Source organism: Stigmatopora nigra, chromosome 8 (assembly GCF_051989575.1).
Source record: "Stigmatopora nigra isolate UIUO_SnigA chromosome 8, RoL_Snig_1.1, whole genome shotgun sequence".
In the NCBI taxonomy this organism is placed as follows: Eukaryota; Metazoa; Chordata; class Actinopteri; order Syngnathiformes; family Syngnathidae; genus Stigmatopora; species Stigmatopora nigra.
In genome coordinates, this window is record NC_135515.1 from 11651144 (window position 1) to 11678707 (window position 27564).

The following is a 27564-nucleotide window of genomic DNA, read 5'->3' on the forward strand; positions in this document are numbered from 1 at the left end:
GGTCTCAAATAAAGTGCAAAACAATTATTTCCATTTTTATTCATTATTTTTAATATCTACAAAAATAAGTGAATAAATACCCCCTTCCAATCCTTTGTTGTGTTTTCTCACATTCTTATTGAGGCCCTAAAGCTGGGGGAAAAAAAGAAATCAAATTCTGGTTGGAAAAAAAGGCAAGGTTTTATTTTTAAGAACCCAATTATGACCCCCAACAACACAATTAAAAAAAATGCATTTAACTCAGTATCTGCCATTGACAATGGGAGACGTTCCATCCATTTTGATTGGTCGCAAATGTTTGCCACTATTGATCACCGTCACTTTTCCAAGTCAAAATGGACCATCATCGGCAGCCTGAGTTAAACTCCTTACTATAAAGGGTTAAATTGCATAATATGCTTTGAAAATTCTCTGCAAAAAATATATCGGGTCAGGCAAACCACAACTAATCTTTATAGCTGCAGTTTGCGTAATCAGATATATAATTGTTGCAGACATTTCTTCAGGCCTTTTAGAAGAAAAAAACATCCTTTTTAATTCTACATTTATTATGATGAAAACAAGGCCCTGTACAATCCACCTTTGCAGTGAGTACAATAATTATTTTACAATTTGTACACAGAACATGGTGCTAGTTAGGTTTCACCCATTCAAAATGCAACCAAGAATGGAAAGAAAAACCAACAGAAAAACATCCTCATTGAAACCTGCACCACTGTGATGTAGCCATAAGAAAGCAGCGGCCATTTTGTGGTCACTCAAACCTGCACAGGTCTGAGTTCATACATCGTGATGAACCAAAACGTCTCGTGAGCTTCCGCTTTTTAATCGTATCCCACAAATGAGCTGGTGGATAAAATGTGATGGTTTTAAGCCTCTGAACCTATTGTGACAATGGCATTTAACAGTATAGAAGGTGCAGTCCATTATTTTCAGGCATTGAACAACCTTTGAAAACAGACAAATTTGCAAAATAAGTTAAGCACTCTTGAAAATTCTTCAAGTACTCCGAGTGAATTTGAATGCCTTCTTTGCTCCCATTTCACCTCCTTGGAGAGGGGAAAGAGTGTCTGTACAGCCATTGTTGTGCCACAAAACACAAACATAACACAGACATCAACAATTAAAACGGGGGCGTGAAATCTAAAGTTTTCGTAAGTCTCTGTGTAGCCGCATCTCTGCTTCGTAACCACCTCCCTTCGTCAACACATCAACCAAAAAGCCTCTCGCTATACTCCCCCAAAGGCCACAAGAAACACATTTTTGTACAAAACTAGACCTTGCGGTCATTTGTTAGCAGAAGAAATCTAAAATTGCTAGAAAACTTCCCATTCTTTTGCCTGATTTATTTTCCTAAACATTTTTTGATGGAAGAAAAGTTTAACTTTCCAGTGTATCCCAGAATCAACGATGAGAGCACTTCCGAGTTCATCCAAACGCATAGCAGTCCACAAAAACAAGGCTCGCCGCTTCTCCCCCGACTCTACGGTGCACTGAATTCACGTCTTTTACGCTACATAGGTGTACACTTTGCGGTCCTCTGGCGTTCGTGCCAAATATTCCCTCTCAATGAGTCCTTCAATTCGCTTCTTGATGACTACGGGACTGGGGAGGAATCGCGCTCGCAACTGCTGTGTGACCTGGGAGGAAAGGCAAAAATCAATTGAGTGCAAGCCCAGTTTACAATGGCTAAAATCCACTTGCTTCAAGCCGACTCACCTCTGCTACTAAAACGTTGTGCTGCATTTTCTTCCTAGACTTCATGATGCGAACAATAGCAGCTTCAATTTCGTGCTTTCTGTCGTCGTCCACCTTCTGCCGGGTCTCTTTCCTTTCTGGGTCGGACTCCCCTTGTTTAGCAGCCACTAGGGGTCGCATAGAGCAAAAGTTGAGACAAGGTTCATTTCGTGAAGTGCCGTATTTTCTCGCATAAACGCTGCACGCTTAAAATTGCCTCCAAATTGCTTAAAAAAATCGCAGTATTTGACAATTTCTTGCATAGAAGCCTCCCCAATTCACAATTTTCACCACTATATTCATGGATTTAATAGGGAGTACAAATGTGCTACTTTGAAGGAAAAATCGTAACAAAAATCCTCGTATGTGGTATTTATGAGATATTGTATGAATCAAATTATAATAATCACATTATTAGGGTCAAAATAAGGAACATAAGGAAGTTAGTAATTCATCCAGTAATGCTACTTTTCTTACTGCAAAACTGAATATAACCAACAAACAACAAATGCTAATCTCCCGAAATCTACTGTTGAATGAGAATAGCAACGCTGTAAGTCTTGTGCGCATATAAGCCCTTGATTCAGTCTTTTTTTTTGTTATTAGTGCGGCTTGGATGTGAGAAAATACAAAATTACTTCAGTATACCTGTTTGGATTTTGACGCGGTGCAGTTTTGAGGTAAACTGATCATTGACCGTAAACACGTGACCGTTCTCAATCTCCTTGGACTTGGGCTCCTTGGTGAGGACTCTCTGAGTGGGCTTCCCGCAGGCCAGCGATTGCAACGCCCGCACTAGCTCCCGCTCCGGAATATCCGTCTCCTGTTGGATCTCCTACACAATTTAGGGACAGATACACACACTTTAGACTCAAATCTAAAAATTGAACAGATAAACGAGAGTCCCAACAGGTCCTGGGTGTAAAACTCAAGGAAACTTTGGCCAGATCTGGCCTGACACATCAAGTGCGTGGAATTCACGTTCTTTGCTTGAATAAAATTCAAATACAATGACTGCAGACCACGCCGAAAGATTGGGAAATTTGGAAATTAAAGAATAATTGCTCTTTATGTTGCCCTTTCATTAACCTCCTAAGACCCAAACTCTTGCAAGGTATGCATTTTTATTTTCTCTTTGATATTTTGGCTAATTGGGACCTCAAACAAAGAAATATCTTTTTACATGATGTAGTTTCTGAGAAAAACGATGTCCACATAATAAGTGGACGCCAGGCCCAGTTGTCTTTTCTTTATTGCACAACAAAAATACTTTTTAAAATCATATTTCGGCTGCTATTGATGACGCTAGATATCCATTTTGACTGCGATAATTCGCTTCTAGCACCTGCCTGTCAAAATGGATTGGACATGAATGGTAGCTAATGAATCAATTTAGGGCACCATAATGGGCCAAGAGGCTCAAATAATGATGTGTTGTCTGTAGCACGTATGTGAGATGAGTTTGACACCCATCTAGTAGGTGCTGGATTTGTGGATGGTCAATTCCTTACTTCAAAGGTGGACTTCTCCCTGTTGTTGAAGAGCATGAGGATGGTCATCTGGAAGGTGGATACCTGCAAAATGTGCTTCCTGGTGTTGGAACCAGTTACTTGAGCTCCTCCAACGCCTACCTCTGAGCCATCCTCCTGTTGACATTACACTTGCGGTTACTTATAACTACTTAAAAGATAAAATGTAAGAGCATTTACATTCCTAATATTAATATTTTAGTTTATTCTTATTGAGTACAGAACCTTTTTTTTAAACTTAAAAAAAAGTATTTCCATATGAGTGCCCAAAGGAATTCAGTTAATTTGAACATGTTCCCCAGAAATCATCATCGCACTGTAATCTGCAATAATATATTTTACCTCTAAGGTGCAAAATATTATATATTACCTCTAGTTTTAATTCCAAATGCTACAATAAATGTGGTTTGGTAGATCTCTGTGAATATCTCTGCTCAGAAGTAGTTTACCACAGTACAATACAATTCTGTATGTTAACTCTTGTGTGTTGATGACCAATACACATTTGTGAAAGAAATTTGAGTCCCATATGCAATGAATGGGCTAGGTTTTAATATGCAAATGCGCCACAAAACGTACATACGCACACGGCGATAAACTGCAGCTGGAAAAGTGACTGAACTAATTTTATAAACCGTGTAATTATTTGATTCATTGCATATTTCGACTAGATTCGGAACAGCATTTGTGTTTTGTAGGGTATAAGTGGCACAAACCTTCTTAATAGGCCCGTAAAAGGTAGCGTTCAAATCCGCGGAGCCCATGTGGTGCTGCAACGTTAGTTGTCTGCCGCTGTGCTTTCCTAGATAAAACCTACATCCCAAAAGAATTGACCAAGACATGTGTAAATGTCAACTAAGAGCCAGTGTGGCTTAATAAAAAAACAACATTTTGTTTTAGCTCATTTCAATTTAGCTACTCAATATAAAGAAAAGCAAAATGCAAAAACACGACGTGTGTGAGGCACTGACCTTCTGAAAACTTCGAACGCATGCCGAGGTGAGGGCGGGATGTTGCATTTAGGGGTTGCCGACTGTGTCGGCCAGTAACCGGTCGTCAGCACTCTCACAGTCAGATCAACACCGCCAAGAGATACCTGGAGTTACAATTAAAAACGTGATCATTCACTGCCGGCCCCTCTGGAGAATAGAATGCACCGAGTTCTGTTTTGCGTGCACTTACTCCAGTGGTCTGCAAGTGTTGTCGAAACTCATCCATGGTGGTGTTGGAGATGCTCATGTCACGAAACATGCCTTCCAGTTTTGACGTGAACTGACAGCCGCACTCAGTCTAACAAAGAATGACCAAAAAGATTCCAGTCAGATATCATTCATGAGTACTGTATTTTCACGACTATAAGGCGCACTTAAAAGTCTTAAATTGTCTCCAAAATAGACAGTGCGCCTTATAATTCAGTGCGCCTTATATATGGAAAAAACAGAAAACCAAAAACGAAAAACCACCACGGTCGGATATTAAAAAAACACAAATGCCTGAACTGAAACAATACTGTTAAATATGCAGATGCCATCTTAGTTTACAAAATCTTCCATCATATAGCTCCTCCCCCACTGCAAGATTTTATACAAAAAAAATCCAAAAAAATCAACAATGGCTGGCTCTAGAGGTGACTGTGTAGTGAGTGCTTCATACCTCAAGTCAATAGCAATTGCCGTATTTTCACAACTATAAGGCGCACTTAAAAGTCTTAAATTTTCTCCAAAATAGACAGTGCGCCTTATAATACAGTGTGCCTTATAATACAGTGCGCCTTATAATACAGTGCGCCTCATAATACAGTGCGCCTTATATATGGAAAAAATGTCATTCATTGGGGGTGCGCCTTATAGTCGTGAAAATACGGTATATAAAAGCAATAAGGATCCGTACAGCATTGGAGGACATTTTACGGCCCACCCTTATCATACTAAATAAACCACATTAATGGAAAGCCAGAAATTCCTTGGTATGAACCAAAGGCAGTCTGCTCCAAAACATCATCTTCACAGTTAAAAGGTGAAATGTGAAACAAAAAAATTGCTGCTTTACAGCACTTGAAAACCATGTAAAAAATAGGCAATTGCCTACATGTGAATAGAACTGTCGTGATAACAAATATTAGTGGGTGCTATACAGTGTTCCCTCGCGTAGTCACATTATTGAGCATATGCTATATTATTTTATTTTTTGCCTATATGTGATGCAAATCTTGTGAATATCATTTTTAAAAAAAAATAGTCTCCAATTTTGCAATGACACATATGTCATTGTTTCTCTGCTGGCTTATGTCACATACCTTGAGTTTGGAGATCATGTTCTTCTCGGAGTCATCTGAGACACTCTTGTTGGTGAGCAGCCTGCGAGCCAGATGTTGCTTGTAATACCTCTCAAACACATCCTTCTCTTGCATGAAGCGGAAGAGCACCATTGCTTTGTCTAGTATGGACTCCACCTCCTGCTCTGTCAACTGAAATAAAGAAATATTCAATGAGGAGAGATTTTCCCCAGAAAGTGAGATAGGCATCATCAACTAACTCACTCCTTTGACTCCTTTCTTGAGTTTATCATCAATGAAGAGTGAAAGATACTCAGGCGAGCGCGAGTTGAGGTTGAGGAAGTACTCAAAATCGCCAGCAATTGTTTGTTTGAAGAGGCGGTCGTTGTTGAAAGATTCCTGAAGGAAACGGTCAAAACGCAACTTCAAATCCAGGAGGCCCTGTGGGAAGAAGAGACAAGAGCATACAAGACGTGATTAAAAGGACAGCAAAACCACAAAAGCACTATGTTCATTCAAACAAGGTCGCGTAAGAATAGATCTAGTTAAGATTCCATCTGGACCAGGCTGACTGCAAGATCCAGGATTTGACATGCATGTATGGATGAGTGAGAACAAAAACAACTCGAAACGCTGAGTGCCTGTTTTTTTCCCCTCATCTTCCTGACCACCAAATTGCTTGGTTCTGCATGTCTGACACACTACAAGTAAAAAAATGCGCTCATTTTACATGTCACGAGCGCAACTATTAAAGCTTTCTGAAATGTTCATAATTTATCATTCAACACGAGACAATAACTTCAAAGGGTAACCTAATTAATATATAACTTTGCAAATTAAAATGTTTTCCCATTTCAAAGTTTTGTACCTGAATGTAATCCACAGGGTTCTTTCCTTCTCCTTCCTCTGACACAAGAGCCTTGCCTTGTTCCCGAAGGTATGAGCTCATACACTCGCACATAGTCTTCAGCCCGTTGGGAACTCGACTAAAAAGCTTGTACTTACATGCCAGATCTGGGGATGGAAGCCCAAACATAAATTAGAAGGCCATTCTTTGTGAAAAGAAAGCACAAAATAATGAAAGCAAGTTGAATTACCATCGGTCTTGCCATTCTTTAACATGTGGACCAGACCAGAGTTCTCCATCTCCACAATGGTCTTCATGTGCTTGGATATAAGCTCTCTCTCTACTACCTTGACAATAGGTTCCTCCGTGGATTTATCCAGGCAGTGCATTACCCGCTCAATCTCCTCATTGATCCGGGCTTCCACCTTCTTTATATACACACTTGCACTGTTTTCTGCAAGGAACTTTTGGCTTTCCATCTAAGCCAAATACAAAATGAAAGGTTAATTTGCTTTGCAAGGTTAGTCCATAGTGGCTCTGGTCTGAGCTATTTGTCTATTTTTACTACCGCGATAATAATATTTTAAAAAATGATTTTAAAGGTATCGATCTAGTGTATTTTAGAAGTCATATAAAGTCAAGCCTGATGCAGTTACTTATTTGGTTCTTTCTAATGTCTTTATGTACCAATTTAGTTTTAGTAACTCTGCCATTTGGTGAAATTTATGTAAACTGAGGTCATTTGGTTCTGTATATCTGTCTCTGTGTTGAGAAAATCTTAATTATCATACTTGCAGTATATGTTTGCAAAATGAAATGATAAAGTCTATTTTTAAGCTGTTGGCCAATCATCAATCACAAAATCATCCAAACGATACATCTTTGTACATTTACAAAATTCCCCATGGGGGTGTGTCAGAATTTTGTGCGATTTTAAGGTAAATCTGATAAAAATAAATTGTCCCCATTTAGAGTAGCAAGATAATTAAAACAAATAAACAAACAAACAAAACAAGCACAGGCAGCAAAATCTATTTAACATACCTGGAAAAACTCTGCCGACATTTCCAAGAAAGGTGCTTCAAAGTCCTCCTCGTAAACTGATCTGCCTTCAAGACCGAGAATCATCAACATTTGGCAGGCATTTCTAATGGCACCCCTGAAAAAAAAAACGACCAAACATTAAACTCACAGTCACTAATCGTAAAGAATTCTGTTCCTGAAGACAAAGGCAAGAAATCCTTTAATTTAATTTAGGATGGTTTATCATTCACTACCTGTCCACAACCTCCCCCTTCCTTTCACGTGCGATCATATCCAACAGTGTTTGTCGAAGGTGGTCTCTGATACAGCCGTAGCGTACAACCTGATCCCTAAATATAATAAGACCCAAGTTGTACACATTTTCCACGTTATTCTGTTGTACATACACTCGATCCTGTGAAAGAAAAAAAACAACCAGATTGTTTTTGATGTTTAAACTCCAAATATTCGCGGAAGCTCAGATAATGTATCATTGGCTGACCATGTACATCAGGATGTCCCTGATCATCACCATTGCAGTCTGATGGTCATTCCAAGCTTGATTTAAAGTTTGGAGGAAGTTATTGTTCAAGGAGTTGAGGACATCTTCTCGTACCTTTTGAAAGAAAAACACAAAAACATTATCAAGCCAGTGGTGGAGACCTCCATTAAAAAAATCACTAATCTACATGCTTTCTTTCCTGTCTTCCTCTATAGAGATCACACTACTTTGCAAACCCACAAACAGACATTCAGCAGTATTTGAGTACTTGCTGCAGTGTGACTCAGCAGACAAAAAAGAAAAAAAAAACGTCACAGTATCTTTTAAAGGGCACGTTGACCTCCTCCTTTCTTCTCCTGGAGAGTTGATGAGAAATCACAGGTGCGCCTTCATTTTCATCAGCTCAAACTATATGAACCATTTTCACATCCACATATAGATAAAAAAAAAAGTACTGCTGCCAAATCTGACTGGGCAGAAGAATACACGTTGTGCACGGAAGTGAGAAATGTGTGGATTCATTCATTTTCTGAACCGCGGGTGGCGCTGGAGCATATCCCAGTGTCCTACTTTTGTATGAAAGATGTGAGAAACACAAACATGTAAGAAAATGTATTTATGTATTAAAATGAATAGCCAGCATGCAAAAACATGTCCTATTTGTGTAGTAGTACAGTAGGGAGGAATCTAACATTAGCACACGAACACATCTGAACAACTTCAAATTCTGAATTTAAAACAATTTAGCATTAAATAGAAGTCCAAGGAACTAGCAATCTCTCCATTTTGTCGCTCAATACATAGAGGACATGCCAAGGAGTTGGCACTTTTAAGGCTTCCTTCTGCTTCAATAGCATAGCGATGCGAGGAGTTGGGATACGGTTGGCCGTATAGCCCTGCAATATCAGTCAACTGCACGCCACATTTTTATCTTCTAGTTTTGATGAATAACAGGGCCTGCTTACTACTTTTGCACCAATATTTTTATATATACAGTGTTCCCTCGGTTATCGCGGTTAATGGGGACCGGCACCACCCGCGATAAGTGAATTTCCGCGAAGTAGGGATTCCCCTTAAAAAATGCTTAAAATTTAATTTACCCCCCCCCCCCCCCCCAAAAAATATATATATATTTTTAAATTAAAAAAAATGTACCCCCCTGTATACAGTACACCATATAGAATACGGGTAGAGAGAGAAATTCATGTTATAACAAAAAAAACTGTAAAATATGTTGTTTCAATGTAATATTTGTATTTTTTATTTATTTTTTTTCCAAAAAAATCTGTGTAGCTCTGAGTCCGCGGTAGCTGAACCGCAAAGTAGCGAGGGAACACTGTATATAAATATATATAAATAGAGTTGTTGTTTTTGTGGGAAGAAGTAAAGCAAGCAGCAATGTTACCTGGGCAATTAAAATAAAATAATGTATACACGAAATGCATTTAAGTTTGGGGGGGATTTCGTAATTTGGATCTTGTTGTTGTAACGTGAACATTTTGTACATAGAGGCCTTCGTAAGTAGATATGACTGTATAACACAAGGCAAAATGAGTCAATTCTGATTCTATTTAGTTAAGAAGTGATACCATTTAATACAATGTAGAAAGAAACCAAATATATAGAAACAGTCGTATGAAAATGCTTGGGCACCCCTAAACATTTTTCTTAAAAAATTATTGGTTGTTCGAAATCAACAATTTCAGTTAAATATATCATAGAGCAGACAACCACAGTGATACTTGAGAAGTAAAATGAAGTTAATAGGATTTACAGAAAGTACGCAATATTTACTTAAAAGTAGGCATGTGCATAAATTTAGGCACCCCAACAGGAAAATTACCAATTTCCAAAAATATTCCAGTCTAGAGACTGAGATGGCCTTTCTAGAACGTTGTACTTTTTCGTCTGCATGAATGCCTCCGTAGAATTTGAGCAAGGTCTAGGGTCGTTGCCTTGTTGAAGTATCCACCCCAGGGCAACTTCAACTTTGTCACTGATTCTTAAACATTGTTCGTGAGTATCTGGTGATTATGACTGGAATCAATGCGACCCCTTAACTGATCCAAACGACCAAATGATTCTTAAAGGAAAATCTTGAAAATGATCAGGGGTGTCCAAACCTTTTCATACGAATGTATATATATTTTTAAATCTAGACCTCATTCATAAAGAACAGAAATATAGGAAATTACAAATATATTGGTATTTTTAAATGGGTGTGAAGCCATCTGTTCATGAGCATTTTTACTTTACAGCACTAAGAAAAAAAACACCAACTTTCAGACAAAGTATAATCCTTGACAACACCAACAAAAACAAAAGACTTGCCACGTGCTAATTGTCAGATTGGATCAGAAAACAAAGAAATACATGCAAAGAAAGTAAAACTTGGGATAGTGTTATGATACAATGGTTTTAAGTTGCTCAAAACAAAATCTATTTTACCCTTGTGCTGTGAACACATCAGGTAGGTTTTAAAAAGTGCTTGTATATAATGTCCAACAGGCATAAAAAAATAAACTGCCCTGACTTGCGATGTTTCAACCAGGCACATAGCTTAACTAGAAACATAGTTTGAACAGGCAATTTAATTCAGTCTTTTAACACAGTAGCCTGGACATATTTATAAGACAATATTTTGATAGACCAAACAAGGCAGCCGCATAACAAGACGTAAATACTAGCGAATACAGTTGTGCTATTCCATGGGCATCACCTTGTGTGTGGAGTTTCGGTGTTCGGTCAGTCAAGAGATGATGTTGAAAACAACACTAGCGTGTTGCGAAGCCGAATATGAAAATAAAAGCACAATCAAGTAATCCGTAACGGTGATATGTTTGGATTGAATTTTAAATGCGTCTCTTGTGAGCAATTTATTTGACAGCTGAATGGGCCAACATTGATGCCATTAAAATTGAGTTAGGTCTGAAATAAAAAAGATAAGGTGATGATGCTTTGCCAAAGCTCACCTCAAGCTGTTAGCAAAACCCTTTGTATTAAGTGGTTCATTTTTGTACTTGAACTATATGTCACTGTTGTTCTACTGTATATGACGTCTTGATCATAACCATACCCGCTGTTTCTATTGAATTGTCAAATAAAAACCTATTAATTCATCTTCGGTGTCGCTCATCGTCAGAAGCAACCGTGGCAGACCTGGAATTGGTTGCCAGCCAATCGCAGGCCACAGTAAAACGGAAAACCAATCACTATCACAGCACCACCGCGGAGAATTGAACCCATGCTGCACGCACCGAAGTCAGACGGAAGAACCACTACACACACCATCGGAAGGGTCAAACAAAAAGTATTCAGTTGATTTCTTTCTGTTGAATGTTAATAATGATGATGATATAAATAAATGTTGAATACATCTGAGGCTTTAAAACAGTTTGTTGAGCATGTTTGGTTAATAGAACCTCAATTACACACACATTTTGACAAATTTATATCTGTTTTGTCATTATGGGCACCGACTAAAGGGCAGGCTAAGTTGCTGGTGCGATTTCTTTATTTTGCGCATACACAAGGTACTTCGGCTCGAGGGGTGCAACATATGGTAGTGCTAGTATGACACTCTTAAGTATTCATGCAAGCGTATATTTTAAAAAGGCAATGGGAGCAAAATTGAGTTGGGTTGTTTTATTGATGGGTATTCGCGGTAATGTAAGCCAAAGCATTGATACATCTACAAATCTGTTAAAGTAGTCATCTTCTGTATCTGACATGAAGAGTTTGGCCAAGTGGGCGAAAGTTTTGAATTTAGTGCATACACAAGGCGCAGCGACTGATTGGGGGCATCCATTTTAGAGAAAATTTTAATACTTTTAAGTGCGCCCCACAGATATGAAAATACGGCAATTGTCAATGTGAAGAAAACAGTTTGAACATAAAGTTTATGTTGTCCTACAAAAATAGACTGAAGACATTAAGAGCAATAATTTCTGTGAAATATAACGACAACATTAAAGGCATTCAAAAATCATTCAAAATGGGACCGTAGAAGGTATTCATTTTAAGAAACACTTTTGAATGATTTAAAAAAAAAATGTTGATATGTTCATTCATTCCTCAAATTTTCTGTGTCCAAAATAAATATTTCCCGTCAAAAGGCAGAAACAAGCGGACAACAACAGCTCCTGGGACACTCAACAGTGCATGGAAAAAAAATTGCGGTCCTGGGGATTTTAAAGTTACGTTGGTTTAGAAAAAAAATCACAATTTCAGCTTTTAATCAATTAATGTTTTAGCGTTAATATGGGGCATTACGAGAATTGTTGTATGAACACAAGTGTTTTCAAAACGAAAACAATGCAAAGCTTCAGGCAACCTATTCCTGAAAATCTCCAATCAATCAATGCCAGATTACTGGAGGGCTTTGTTTTTGATTGACTGCAATATGTTCATATCACTCATCTCCACAAATGGATCCAGTCGACAGTTAGTCAAATCAGTTAATCGTCACAACCCTAATACCTATCAATGGGGACGCACATGAGAACACAAGCCAAAACAAGCCTATTGAGAATAGTTGTCACTATTTTATTTCATATAATTATGCAATAACTTCATCATTATTAGTATCATACCTGCTTGCAATGAAGTAAAAGCTTTGCTCATGAAAACCTTGGTTAGACTAAACAAAGAGAAGCCAAAAAACACTTTGGACTGTTGGGAGTGGACAAAACAAAGAGGATTCAGACTAGGCTAAAGAGTGCAAAGAAGTGTGTGTCTGTGTTATACTTACTTTATTAATCAGATGTTCAGTAACCACCTCCCGCAGGCCCGTGTAGAGCTTTTCTCCATGTTTGTGGAGCACCATGGTGTAGGCATTCCTGTAAAGCTCCTCAAAGCTCAGGCCACTATTGTTCTTCCTCTGTATCTCTTGTATGGCGTTCTTCAGAAGGTCCCATATTTTGTTCACATACATCTCATCCATTGTCATCTGCAACATAAGTATTACATCAATTGACATTTTATTCATTATTCTAATTTGATCCTAATGCTCCCTCATATACAAAATAAGTTAGGGATGTCCTCTTATAGTTTTTTTTTTTAAAACTTCCAATTGATCTTTTTCGTCTTTTGCTAATCTTGAGCTTCACCAATTTTGTTGGCAGCTGTGTATGATGACAATAAAGACTTTTGATACCTATATTTTCAAACTATCTAAAATAATGCAAACAATATATTATTCATTTTCCGAACCGCTTATACTCACAAGGGTCCAGGGGCGTGCTGGAGCCTATCCAACTGAACTACAGGCACCAGGCAGGGGACAACCTGAATTGCCGACAAGCCTGATTGGAAATTTAGCGTATTCAACCAGCCTATGCTGCATGATGGAGCCCTCGACGCTTGAACTGTGAGGCCGGCGTGCTAACCACTCAGCCGCCCATCAATCAACCAGCATGATGTATATTTACGAAAAACTGTATTGCAATAAACATGTTCTTCTAACCAAGTTAGAAAATGTGTAAATCCTAAATTATGGTAAACCAATGGCCATAATACTACTTTGTTTACAAATACAGCGGAGGTTGTCGAACGTCCCAGACTTCGAACGAAAATTTCGTATGGCCTGACCAGCTGACAAACGCTGCGCTTTTTTAAAATTGCGCATTACGCAGCCTCTGTACGCAAACATCTCCAGTTCGTGTCATGCTTTGTGGTTTGGGCATTTTCCTTCTGTAGCATATTCAACCAGACTACCCTGCATGATCGAACCCTCGGACCCAGAACTCTATGTGATTCCATTAGTTTCACCTCTTGCATCCTTCCTGACCCAGGTGTTTCTTGTCAAACCCTATAAGTGTATTTAAACCCAGTGTCCTCGTCAGCCCTTGTCAAAGTATTGTTCCTGTTTGAGTGTTTGCGTTATGTCGATGTGCTCCTTTGTGTTTTGCCCCACTACTTTCCCAGTTTTTTTCGTATTTAAGGCTTTAATTTGTGAACCACCTTGTGATTATAATTTACGTTAGTGCACTGGCACCTACGTGTGCCCGCTTCATTACTTATTTGTTTCAAATTCGCTTCACTCAACCCAGGACGCATAACAGTTAGCTACATTTACTGACTGATTTTCTTCATATTGAGGACTATATTAAACACCAACCATGACTCCAAAGGAGGCAAGTTGTAATAGTACAGCTGCTGTTGCTGAAAAAAGGAAAATTCTGCATAAAATTGTTGATAATTCCTTACAAAGCTTTTTTTTGTGAGACTTGAAACATTTCTTTTCCCATTAAATATAATGGGAAAATCGATTGAGATTTCAAACAAATTACTTCTCAAACAGCCTTGTGGAATGGACGGTGGTTGAGAACCACTGTATTACACGATGCTGTTTTGCTGTCATTGGTTTCTAAACAATGTGTTAAGAGGTTTTACTACAATAAATGGTGGAAATTTCTTACTTATGCTTCATTGTCATAAAATTACACATCTGCACTGAAGAGTTTAAAAACTACAAGTAAACAGGCAGTGTTTTGTTCGAACCATTGGTGAGTGTTTCTTTTACGTGCCTGTCAGAGTAAGTTAAATCAATGATTATAGAACATGTAATCTACAAAATTAGTGAAACAAGTGAGGCAAGTTGTTTGCATTAACCTCCTAGGACCTGGCGTCCTCATGTGGACATCACATTTTTGGTTGTCACAAGACTACAATGTTAAATTTTGTACTACAAGGGCCTGGCGTCCACTTATGTGGACATAATTTTTCTCAGAAACTACATCATGTAAAAAGATCATTCTTTGTTTTTACACATATCAAGGCCCAATTAGCCTAAATATCGAAGTGAAAATACAAAGCATGCCTTGCAAGAGTTTGGGTTTCAGGAGGTTAAAAAAAGGTGTTGTGGGCATCCATCAATTTTCTATTGCTCATCTCTTCACTAGGATCACAGTTGTGCAGGTTTTCATCCAAACTGACTCACTAGGATCACAGTTGTGCAGGTTTTCATCCAAACTGACATTGGTGTACACCTGGGACTAGTTGCCAACTAGTTATAAGGCTTCAGTATGGAGATGAATTATGATGCCAACATGCCTTTTTTATCAACAGGTTCACCCTGATTTTCTGAAACACTGGACACAATCACGCGGTTCAAGCCATCGATGGAACTCCCATTTGATGACACACACAAGCTCGCTCGGCCAATTCCTCCAATGAATTTGTCTTCGACGCTAAACGAGGTCAAGTGAAAATAAGGTCCACTGATGACTTGCAGACAAAGGGAGTGCCAAGTGGACGAATAAGAATGCTATAACACCACGCAATTCCAAATATCGACCCACCGGGCTAGGTTGTCAGCTCCATTAAAACATTTGAAACCCCAGAAGTAAGCTAGAATTGTTAGCATTTACATGTAGTGACGCCTCGTTTCTTTTTGTATTATCAGCAGCGTAGAACCTGACATGATAGCACGTAGACGTCATTTAGAATTGACGTTCTAATTAAGTTCTGGATCATTACAATGGCTAAAGCCCAAAAGAGTCAAAACAACAAGTGTCACGAGCCAAGCTAATGTTAGCGTCAGGAGTGTTGAGCTACCGTTTTTGGCTTTGAGGCTTTTGAGAAAATGTTACCAGCGAAAAACATTAAACTGAACGCCTTGACGTGGGCGCAATAATAACAGGCAAGGCACCTATACGGGGGACAATGGCGGGGGGTTCGACGACATTTGACGGCGCCCCTGTTTACTCGTAGTCATCTACTGCTCAGCTGGTTAGCCTGTGAGCTACCAGATAGCAGCCCGAGACCACGGTGGTCGCGTCACCGCCTGGCGGGCGCGCAGGGCATCGTCTCCGGCGTACACTTACAGGAAAGGCCCGTATCCTCATTTTGGTGTCCTTCTTGGTGCCGCCTTTGCTGAGATTGGACATGGTTGCCTCGTCCGTGGGCTCTGTATTCACATTAAAAAGTTGTCCGGGGAGGGACGGGCCGACTACTGGTTCGTGGAGCAGCCGATGAGCTTTCACTCGACCTCGTAGCTCCGCGTCCCGGCGCAGTAAGTTTATTGTTGACAGCCAAATTGACTACTCGTACTTGGCTCAGCAATGGCGGACGAGCTACAAGTCTCATTGCGCAGAGCTCACGCGCTCAAAATCACGCGAGACTCGAACAAAAATTGACAGCACTATTTACAATCGAGGATTTGCAGCCAAATTGTTGGGAAATCGACCTACCAAACGATTTTCACATTTCAAAACTTTACTGATTGTTTCCACCTCGAGCATTTCACCCTTTCATCTATTTTTTTTGCATTTTTGGAAAAAAATCCTCGTTATTAACTAAGTTTTTCTTACAGGAAATTGCACACTTTACTGTTATAACACAGTGCCTTCATTCCTGGTGTCTAATCGAGTGCTTTTTGATGAGAAATGTTGCATTGTTTGGGACACTTCTTTATTGTCATTTAATTTGATGGCCAATTAGGTATATTCATTATGTCATGACTCACGGTTTGACCTTTTTCTTATGGAATGTCTGCACCTCTCCTTCCTAAAAAAATCCTCAGTGAATATTAGAAACCGTGTAATTTATTGGTTCTTGAACTGAAATACTACAATTGGAACCTGCTTGAAAAAAGGAATTTAACTGTATTTAGATTTTTTTTAATTTTTTTTTTTTAGATTTTCTACTCTCTCTCCCTCCACAATAGCTTTTTCAACTGAGAACAGTAGCATTCTTACACATGATCTCGTTGCTCAGGCTATCCTGGGATGTGTCTTTTCAGTATTGTACAAATATTTAGGATAATATTCTTTGGATTAGTGTATGATTGAATAGTCACAAAGAAGTAAAATGATGAGGATCATTGGTGACAGAGCTTTGTGACTTATTCAAAGCTCATTTTCATCACCTTGAAAGAATGACAAAGGTTTTCTTTTAAACAGGAGTCTGTCATGTTAACAACTTTCATCACATTTATTCCATAAATGAACCAAGCACAAATGCTACCAATGTTTCTTTTTCTCAAAAATATCATTTATTTTAAGTCAAGATTTAGAATTTTAGATCATGAACTCAAACCACCGATTCCCCAAAAGAGCAAAATCAAATGATCCTTTATTCATTCCCCAGTAAAATTCCGTTTAGCCAATTAAATTCTTGCTTGTGCTGCAGTGTCAAAAACCGAGAATTACAAAAAACAAATCAGTTTATTTTTTCATGGGACCAAAGAAAACTCAACAGAACTACTTTAATCACAACTAATAGTCGTATGAAAAAGTATGGGCACACCGATCATTTTCAGGATTTCTTTTGATAAATGATTGGTTGTTTGAATCAGCATCCATTCATTCATTGGTTTTCTGAGGCGCTTCGTCCTCACTAGGGTCTTGGGGGAGGGGGGGGGGGTGCTGGAGCCTATCCCAGCTGACTTCGGGCACGAGGCGATGGACACCCCGAATTGGTGGCCAGCCAATCGCAGGGCACGAGGAGACAGAAAACCATTCAGACTCATACCTAGGGGCAATTTATAATGTCCAACCAGCCTACCATGCATGTCTTTGGAATGAGTACCCAGAGAAAACTCACGCAGGCCCAGGGTGAACATGCAAACTCCACATAGGTGGACCGACCTGGATTAAAATCCAGGACCCCGGAACTGTGAGGCTGACGCGCTAACCAATCAGCCGCCAGGCCACCCTGAATCAGCAATTTCAATTAAACATATCATGTAGCAGACATTACACAGTGATATTTGAGAAGTGAAAGGAAGTCGATAGAATTTACAGTGTGCAATAATTATTTAAACAAAAGTAGGCTTGTGCATACATTTGGTCATTCCAACAGAACATTTTCCTGAATGTTTAGTACATCCTCCTTTTGCAGAAATAACAGCCTCTAAACACATCCTATAGCTTCCAATGAGGGTTTGGTTTAAGGTTGATGATATTTTTGACCATTCTTCTATACAAAACATCTCTAGGTCAGTCAGGTTTGATGGTTTCCGAGCATGGACAGCTCGTTTTAAATCACACCACAGATTTTCAATAATAAATATTCAGGTCTAGCGACTGAGTAGGCCATTCCTTAATGTTGTACTTGTTGATCTGCCTGAATGCCTTAGTAGAATTTGAGCAGTGTTTAGGGTTGTTGTCTTTTTGAAGTATCCAACTTCAACTTTGTCACTGATTATTGAACATTGCTCGTAAGTATCTGCTGACCTGCAACTTTCAACTTTACCAAGATTGCCAGTACTTGCATTGGCCACGCAGCCCCATAGACAGATGTAAATACTACCAAGTTTTAATGTGGGTAGCAAAAGTGCGTCTTGGAATGCTGTCTTCTCCTCCCATGCATACCATCCCATGTTATGTCCAAATAACTACCACCTTGGGCTTTAACTAGAACTATACCCATGTTTTTCCATTTCCTCACTATGTGTCTCACAGTGGAAACTGACATCTGAAATTTGTATCCTTCCCATAGATTATGATGTTGAACTTCGATTTCAGGTCATTTGACAGTTGTTTTGAAGCTCCCGTGTTGCTACTCTTCAGAGAAGCTGCAAAGAGGAGAACAACTGGCAACTGGCCACCTTAAATTCCCTTTGTCATGGTTGGCTTCACCGGTGTATGTAGCTCAAGGTTCAAAGAACTCTCATCTCATTTTCTGAACTGTTTTATCCCAATTAGTGGGTTCTGTAGCCTATCCCATCTGTCCCAAAAGCCGGGGACACCTTGAATCAGTGGCCAGCCGATCGCAGGGCACAAGGAGATGGACAACCATGCACACTCACACCCATACCTAGGGGCAATTTAGAGTGTCCAATCAGCTTACCATGCACTTTTTGAAAGGCAGTGAGTCCACGGAGGAAACCCATGCAGGCCTTGGGAGAACATGCAAACTCCACAAGGATGGACTGACCTGGATTTGAACCCAGGAGCCCAGAGCTGTGAGGCCAATGCGATAACCACTGGCTCCATCAAAGATCCTACCAATCAAATTTTGTGTTCCAGTAATTAGTAATTAGCGGCTCTAGTTTTTTTGTTTACCTAGGTCTACAATGTCTGTGTCTGTGCTTGCTACAGTCTTGCAACTACAACCAAGGGAATTAGGCAAATACGGGATGAAATAAAATTCCAATCTAATTTAAAAGTTTTCAAATCAATAAAACAGCAAGGGTACCCAGATGTATATGCAACTGCATTCTTTTGTTAAAGTAATTATTGCAGACTTTCTGTAAATCCTATAAACTTCATTTCAGTTCTCAAATATCACTTTGTTTGTCTGCTGTATGATACATTTAACATTGTATTTACATTTTTCATGACTGTATATAATGATGGTAGAAAACATTACATTTTTTCAAACCTTGCTATTTACAACTCAATTTTTTTGCCATTCTTACCATGTGAGTCACAAATAAGCATTGAAACAGCATTAGTTTTGTTGCTTTTTGATAGAGATTTAAAGATTGGTTTTAAACATGAAAGAAGACATTTCAAAGCTGGCAATGTTAAAGACAAAACAAATAAAACCATTTGACGTAAATAATAGCCCAAAACTGTGTTTTTTTTTTACTTTAAGGCTCAGTCAGGGAGTCCAAATTATTTTCCTGGCACATATGGCCCTGACTCTCTAAAAGCAACATACACGTTGACAGTAAGACACTCAACATTGAGATGTGAACTATCTGAGGACTTCGGGGATTTAAAAAAGTCACACTTGAATGACCCTTATCTTCACGGAGCTTAAGCCCAAGGAAAAAAATTAACGAAAGGCAAGGAATCTTACATTTTCACTTGGGCAAACACTTCATATTGCACATGACGAAGGAAAGAACATGGGACATAGTTGCTTAAAACGTATTAAACAATGTCAAAAAAAAGCTCACGCTGGAGAGAAACTTTTAAAACACATCTATATGCCCTTTGAAAACATTTCAGTAGAAACACCTCAAACCAATGTAATCAACCCATGCTGTATTCTAATATTGATAAAAAAACTCCCATGTTACACATTGAAAAACAAGAGTACATACACTAGAAAACCTGATTGCATTATTTGATACTTTTCCTACAGCCTTGCATTCTGAATTATAAGGGACCATAACATTATTTCTAATAAGCCCATAAAGAGTGTACTACAGTGTTCCCTCGGTCATCGTGGTTAATGGATAATTGAATTTCTGCGAAGTAGCGATTCCCCTTCAAAATTGCTTAATTTGAATTTGATTAAAAAAAACATTTTTTTACCCCCCTGTATACAATACACCATATAAAATAGAGAGTGAAATTCATGTTATAACAAAAAAAACTGTAAAATATGTTGTTTCAATGTAATATTTGTATTATTATTATTTTTTTTTCCCAAAAAAATCTGCTAAGCTCTGAGTCCGCGGTGGCTGAGCCGCGAAGTAGCAAGGGAACACTGTACTGTACTTTAATTTGATTTATTTTTTATTTTTTACCCCTGCTACCCACACAGGCACACTTCATGCGCTCACTTGGTTATGAACTCTCTCTTCCATCCACGCACAAAACACAACCCACATACAGTTATCTCCATTACAGATAATTATGTTGTATAACTCGACAAAAGATGCAGCATTTTCTATTCAAAATAAGGTAAAAGTTGGTGCCACAATTAACAGAACTTCCAACGTTTCTAAATGAGGCACAATCTGAGAGCTAAAACATGAGAACTTTTCAACATTTCCTTTGGGAATAACTTCTTTGATGGCTACATCTCTGATTCCTCTTTTTTTTTAGCCACACTGGCAACAAACACTTTACCAGTACTATTTGCCATATTGGCACTTTATTCGCAAAGCAAACGGGTGAAATGACAACAACGGAGGTCTTTACAAAGGTTATTTCACAAATATACATTTTTTCTGAGTGTGGTGGTTGTTCAGTCAACACACACTGATAGTCACGCTATGTCTATCCCAAATACACAATAATAAACAGACTCATATTTGAGTCAGTATATATTAAAAGCTCTAAGAAAGGCAGCAAAGATGCACAATAAGGCAGATCCATATGAAACACTCCATGGAGCACACTCAACTATGGCTCATTTACACAATCGATGGGATGGATCGTTTAAAGGGCTTCAGTTTCTTCACTTAGTGGTTCTGTGAGGAAATTCACAACAAAAAAGTTGGTAGGCAATTGGTGAAGAGAATAGTATAATATAAGTTGTGATGTGGGTTGGATTTAAGCTTAGGGTTATAGATTTTTTTTCTCCCTACCTAAAATGTAATATGACTGTAGCAGAGGGGTAACTCTCAAATAATTTTCATCAGGCTTGTTACAACAAGGTACATTGCCTTTGTGGAAATTTGTAGTAATGCAACAATGAAAACGTATGAAATATAATATAGTTTGAATCATTTGATACAAAAATATTTTTGTAGTCATTGAAACATGGACTGCATTGCATTTTGGCTAAGTAGATAGTGATTTGAAAGTGGAGTAAGACATCACAAGCATTCTTAGGTACAGTATTTTGTCAACCATAAATTGGAATTTTTTAAAAATTGTTTTGATGTAACCTAAAACCTTATATATATATATATATATATATATATATATATATATATATATATATATATATATATATATATATATATATATATATATATATATATATATATATATATATATATATATATATATATATATATATATATATATATATATATATATATATATATATATATATATATATATATATATATATATATATATATATATATATATATATATATATATATATATATATATATATATATATATATATATATATATATATATATATATATATATATATATATATATATATATATATATATATATATATATATATGTATATATATATATAAATATGTATATGTATATGTATATGTATATGTATATATATATATATATATATATATATCTATCTATATATCTATATATATATATATATATATATATATATATATATATATATATATATATATATATATATATATATATATATATATATATATATATATATATATATATATATATATATATATATATATATATATATATATATATATATATATATATATATATATATATATATATATATATATATATATATATATATATATATATATATATATATATATATATATATATATATATATATATATATATATATATATATATATATATATATATATATATATATATATATATATATCCAATCTCCCAACACACACTCACACACACACACACACACGTGCTATTGAGGTTGGTGACTTTTTTTGGTAGTGATTTATAGTCAGATCGAGTTTGTCAAATAAATTATATTGGCTGCTAGTTATTATTTATTAGTTAGTTATTTGAATTCATTTTAAGATGTTAGGTTAGCAGACAGTTATTCGTCTTGATAGTCTTCATTTTTGTTACTACTATATGTGTATAATGATTGTTCTTGGGCTCTAATAAAATTAGTTTCCCCTGCAAAAAAATGCAACTTATGTCTGTTTTTCATTGTATATTTTTTGGGATTTATAGTCCAAGAAATTTAGCAGATGGCAACTGCTTATGTGTGAACGACTTAGATATTCTAGTACTAAATATCCACATTCATGGAACGTGTCGCTCAAATAATAAGCACTTCAAATCATGTTTATATCACAATGCATCTTCTCTCCCCCAAATGTTACTGTAAGAGTGTTTTATGCGTGTAAATGTGTTTTTACAATCTTAATCAGAATGAATACTGCACGTAGGAACTTTGAAAACATCTCGTCCGTTGTCACAGCATCACTGTTGCCGTTTCTAAACTGAGGACATGAGCAACATGGAGTACAAGAACCACTTCAGACGCCTCGGATTGAACACATCTGTCTGAGTTGTTTGAAACGTTGTCCTGTCCGTCAAGTGGGGGCTGCTGAACATCTAAGTGAATGACAGGTAGTAGTGAGATCCTTCCAAAAAGTTGTCTTTATTGGACCAATAAAAAAAACTTGACCCTTAAGACAAGCTACCGGCGTTACTGGCCGTGTCCTCCTTCACAATCTTCAAGGCAGCCGTTAAGGCAGAGGTGGTCACTCCCGAAAGCCCCCTGGGACTGCAGTAGCTCATATTCCTGGTCCAAAAAGTCTAGGCTGTTGTTGCTAGGCAACCCCCGGATGGTGAACTTGTGGGACACTTTGGTCCACTGCTCCCGATTGGCCGACACTCTCTCGTAGAGTTCTCTAGCCCCTGGAAATAGTTCGGACAGCAGCCTGAAATAACAAGTTGAAGTAGATGTGTCAGTTTTCCGGGTGAGTGAGGCTTTTGCATTATGAAAGCATTTTCATCAGTCCTTCATAATCTTGAGTAGATATTTCGTTACTTATGGTCAGCCATCACTTTAAGAGATACACTGACTCTTAATAAGATAATACTTTGAGGACACTAGGAAATTCTAATGCCATATTCATTATTATAAAAAATCAATGATTGAAACAAGACCAATGATCTGAGCAGTCTGTCTGACAATTTCAAATCCAAGTTCCAATTCTAGTTACTCTTTAAGATGGCCGGGTGGCAGGAGTGGTTAGCGTGTCGGCCTCATAGCTCAGGGGTCCTGGATTCAAATCCAGGCTGGTCCACCTGTGTGGAGTTTGTTTGTTCTCCCGAGCCGTCGTGGTTTTCCTTCAGGTACTATGGTTTTCTCCCACATTCCAAAAACATGCACGGTAGGCTGATTGGACATTCTAAATTGCCCCGAGGTATGGGTGTGAGTGTGCATGGTTGTCCGTTTCCTTGTGCCCTGCGATTGGCTGGTCACCGATTCAGGGTGTCCCCTGCCTCTGGTCCGGAGTGAGCTGGGATAGGCTCCAGCACCCCCCACGAGCTTAATGAGGAGAAAGCGGTGCAGAAAATGTTCAGCAAATATGTGTATATAATATATCTATCTATCTATATCTATCTATATATATATATATATATATATATATATATATATATATATATATATATATATATATATATATATATATATGCACACATATATGAAATATATGTATACACACATATATAATATATATACACACATATAGATAATATATATACACACACATATATAATATATGTATACACACATATAATATATATACACACATATATATAATATATGTACACACATATATAATATATATACACACAAATATATAATATATGTATACACACATATCTATAATATATATATATATATATATATATATATATATATATATATATATATATATATATATATATATATATATATATATACACACATATACATAATATATATATACACACATATATATATAATATAGATACACACATATATATATATATATATATATATATATATATATATATATATATATATATATATATATATATATATATATAATATATATTCACACATATATATAATTTCTTTGACGTTCATGCACTGGTTAAAAATTGTAATAAATCTTATTGAGATTGCAGCTTTATCTTTCTACCTAATACAGTATGTTGCAGAAGACCCCCGCCCACACATACACACGCACACCAAAAGTGTTCTTCATCTACTATAAATATATTTGGCCACTTGAGGGCAGCAAGCCACGAAGCAGCTGCTGCTCAAATTGATGTGGCACTAGTGTAGGCAGATGGTGGTTTGATAACACAGTCAGCTGAATTGGAGCCAAGAAAGCTCTCATTTGAACCAACAGTTTTTTTCCTATTCTATTTGGTAATAAATTCAATTCTGTTGACATTTTACGTTGGCTCTCGCTTAGCATTGGGGACTAAGATGCCGCGTGCAAGTTAATTACCCACATTTCTCTAATGTCTCTCTATAGTTATTTACTAGAAATGTTCGTGCATGATAATGGTGAAACTTATTTAATAGCCTCTAAATTTGTAGTTCTATCTAGTGACAATAGTTTTTAGGTTTGCCCAAAGGTATAAAAAAACGCAATAGATATTCACAATTTGCTAAATATAGATTTTGGCCTTCTGGAGTAGAATGTCAACTTTTGACACTGAAGGACCCTAATCAGAACTTTAGCAATTGTCGATTACGAAAATCAATCAAATGAGGAAAACTACAAGGTAAAATAAAATTAAAAAAATAATAAAAACGTAAAGAAGCAGGAAAAAACAAACAGAAACCTGACAAACAAACTGTATCATGTGCTCACAAATTGAAATGTAAGTAAATTCACTAATCTTTTAGTTAGAATTAGTATTCAAATATGAAAAAATGACCACATTCCAAATGCCTGAATTCTACATGAGAAATGGGACAAAAATAGAATTTTATATGCAAACAGAACAGGTATTAGAAGCCACATGAAAGTCCAATGTTACGAAGATCATTCATTATTTTATGACAAGTAATGGCAAGGGTATGTTTTTCTTTCTAATACCGTAAAAAACTTCGTGACCCATTTATGCCATTAGAATAGTGTGCAGGAATTCCCTCTAACTTGCTTATTTTTTCACTAAGTGTAATAAACACAGTGTCATTAGAAAACTTAGTCTATTATAAATACGACAAGATATTTACCCATACCACCCTGCTCACAACCTGTTCCAACTGCTGCCCTCTGGCAGACGCTTTAGGGTTCACAAAGTACGGACATATAGGCTTAAGGACAGTTTTTTTTCCTACATCCATCAGGACTCTAAACTTGTGGTAACACGACACACAATCCCTTCTGTGTAATAATGTTTTGTCTGAATCCCAAACGGAGAAAGAAGAATTATAGTGACATATTGAAAAAGTACAGAAACTACCGTATTTTCACGACTATAAGGCGCACCGCATTATAAGGCGCACCCTCAATGAATGCCATTTTTCCATATATAAGGCGCACTGTATTATAAGGCGCAGTGTATTATTAGGCGCACTGTATTATAAGGGGCACTGTATTATAAGGCGCACTGTATTATAAGGCGCACTGTCTATCTTGGAGAAAATTTAAAACTTTTAAGTGCGCCTTATAGTCGTGAAAATACGGTAATTGCCATTGACTTCCAGGTATGAAGCACTCACTACACAGTCACCTCTAGAGCCAGCCATTGTTGATGTTTTGGATTTTTTTGTATAAAATCTTGCAGTGGGGGAGGAACTATATGATGGAAGATTGTGTAAACTAAGATGACATCTGCATATTTAACAGTATTGTTTCAGTTCAGGCGTTTGTCTATTTTTAATATCCGACAGTGGTGGTCTTTCGTTTTTGGTTTTCTGTTTTTTCCTTATATAAGGCGCACTGGATTATAAGGCGTCTATTTTGGATAAAATTTAAGACTTTTAAGTGTGCCTTATAGTCGTGAAAATACTGTATGTATAATAAGTTGGTGTCTATTTTCTTGGCTACTTTTTAAATGTTTTGGGTGTATCAGCACATTAAACATCGTTTTCTCCATTACAAGAGGGTCTAAAAATGTGCAATTTGATTTACTAAACACATTGTTCAACAGTACACCACACAAAATTGACTATTTCCCCAAAGTGTGTGAGTTAGTGTAAGAAATGTCACGTTTACTGAGTTGTCTACATACTTGTAAATTGGCATGGCGATATGTTCCATGAAACTGATCTGTAGTTCTGGGATGTACGCCTTCTCCCTGTCCATCATCTCACTTGGCCTGTTCCCCATGGCTTTTTCCTACATGCAAACATACATACAAAAATTATAGATACAAATATTTGTTGTACTAAATCACACAATGAATAAACAGTTAAAATTATTTTTTTTTCTATCTAAAATTGATAGGCAGCCTTTTGGAAGAGTGGTTAGCTGGTTGGCCTCACAGTTCTAAGAATTAGGGTTCAATCCATGGTTCGGACATTCTGTGTGAAGTTTGCATGTTCTCCCTAGGCTTACTTGGGTTTTTCACGGGTACTCTGGCTTCCTCCCACATCCCAAAAACATGGATGGTAGGAATGGGTGTGAGCGTTAATGGTTGTTGGTATCCTTGTGCCCTGGGATTGGCTGGCTACTAATTCAAGGTGTCCCCTGTATACTGCATTCCAAATTATTATGCAAATTGCACTCTAGTGTTATAAAGATAGAATTTGTTTTTTTTTTTCAATTACCTAAACTAATGGATGGTATTGTGTCTCAGTTCTCTTAGGATATCTGAAATTAATATTAGACATCTAAAGTGTCCAATCAGCCTACCATGCTTGTTTTTGGAATGCGGGAGGAAACCAGATTACCCTGAGGAAACCCACACAGGCCCAGGGAGAAGATGCAAACTCCACATAGGTGGACGAACCTCGATTTGAACCCAGGACCCCGGAGCAGTGAGGCTGACGCACTAACAACTCGCGACACGGGGCTGCCTAACTTTCATACTTTTGAAAAAAATACCATAATCACTGTGAGGTTTGTACAATATCATGTAATTTATGTTCGAATGGTTAATCACTGAAAATTATGCCGATTGTCATCAAGATCATAGAAAAATATAATTTGCATAATAATGCAATGCAGAGTAATTGGCTGGGATAGCCTCCAGCACCCCTGGTGACCCTTGTGAAGATTAGCGGTACAGAATTTGAATGTTGAATTGGTTTCACTTGTGTACATACCAGATCTCCTTGAGAGAAGAACTCTTTATAGATAAGTTCCTGTAGACAAAGAAAAGTTGTGTCATTGTTCATTTAGCAT

At 37.3% G+C, this 27564-nt stretch overlaps 2 protein-coding genes across 4 annotated transcripts in view; both read right to left on the reverse strand.

Annotated features, from left to right (window-relative positions):
- Positions 1-161: 161 nt before the first annotated feature.
- Positions 162-16664, reverse strand: cul3b (cullin 3b). Of its 2 annotated transcripts, none has more exons than XM_077722729.1 (16): positions 16613-16664; positions 12664-12861; positions 7914-8027; positions 7666-7826; positions 7433-7547; positions 6639-6867; positions 6410-6555; positions 5806-5982; positions 5563-5733; positions 4449-4556; positions 4238-4362; positions 3983-4079; positions 3249-3383; positions 2386-2572; positions 1720-1865; positions 162-1640 (listed from the first exon to the last, which is right to left on the reverse strand). In XM_077722729.1, the coding sequence occupies exons 2-16, from the start codon at positions 12859-12861 to the stop codon at positions 1509-1511; spliced, it is 2241 nt and encodes a 746-aa protein (XP_077578855.1). In that variant the 5' UTR covers positions 16613-16664; the 3' UTR covers positions 162-1508. The 2 variants fall into 2 exon arrangements, with proteins under 2 accessions (XP_077578855.1, XP_077578854.1); XM_077722728.1 differs by lacking the exon at positions 16613-16664 and adding an exon at positions 15740-16020.
- Positions 16665-22120: 5456 nt separating this feature from the next.
- pde2a (phosphodiesterase 2A) overlaps positions 22121-27564 on the reverse strand; it is a 165865-nt gene continuing 160421 nt past the window's right edge. For both annotated transcript variants that reach the window (XM_077723204.1, XM_077723205.1), the window contains exons 29-31: positions 27486-27524; positions 26450-26556; positions 22121-23142 (exon numbers count right to left, since the gene is read on the reverse strand). In XM_077723204.1, coding sequence (XP_077579330.1) covers positions 22908-23142; positions 26450-26556; positions 27486-27524 — 381 coding nt within the window. In that variant the 3' untranslated portion in view covers positions 22121-22907. The remainder of the gene's footprint in view (positions 23143-26449; positions 26557-27485; positions 27525-27564) is intronic.

Bases quoted from the DNA above. Each gene is read 5' to 3' on its own strand.
- cul3b (XM_077722728.1), bottom strand. From the start codon at position 15,802: ATGTCCAATCTCAGCAAAGGCGGCACCAAGAAGGACACCAAAATGAGG. The intron at 12,862-15,739 runs GTAAGTGTACGC...CTTATGTTGCAG, and splicing joins TGAGGATACGGGCCTTTCCT to ATGACAATGGATGAGATGTA. The intron at 1,866-2,385 runs GTATACTGAAGT...TGCGACCCCTAG, and splicing joins CCGCGTCAAAATCCAAACAG to TGGCTGCTAAACAAGGGGAG.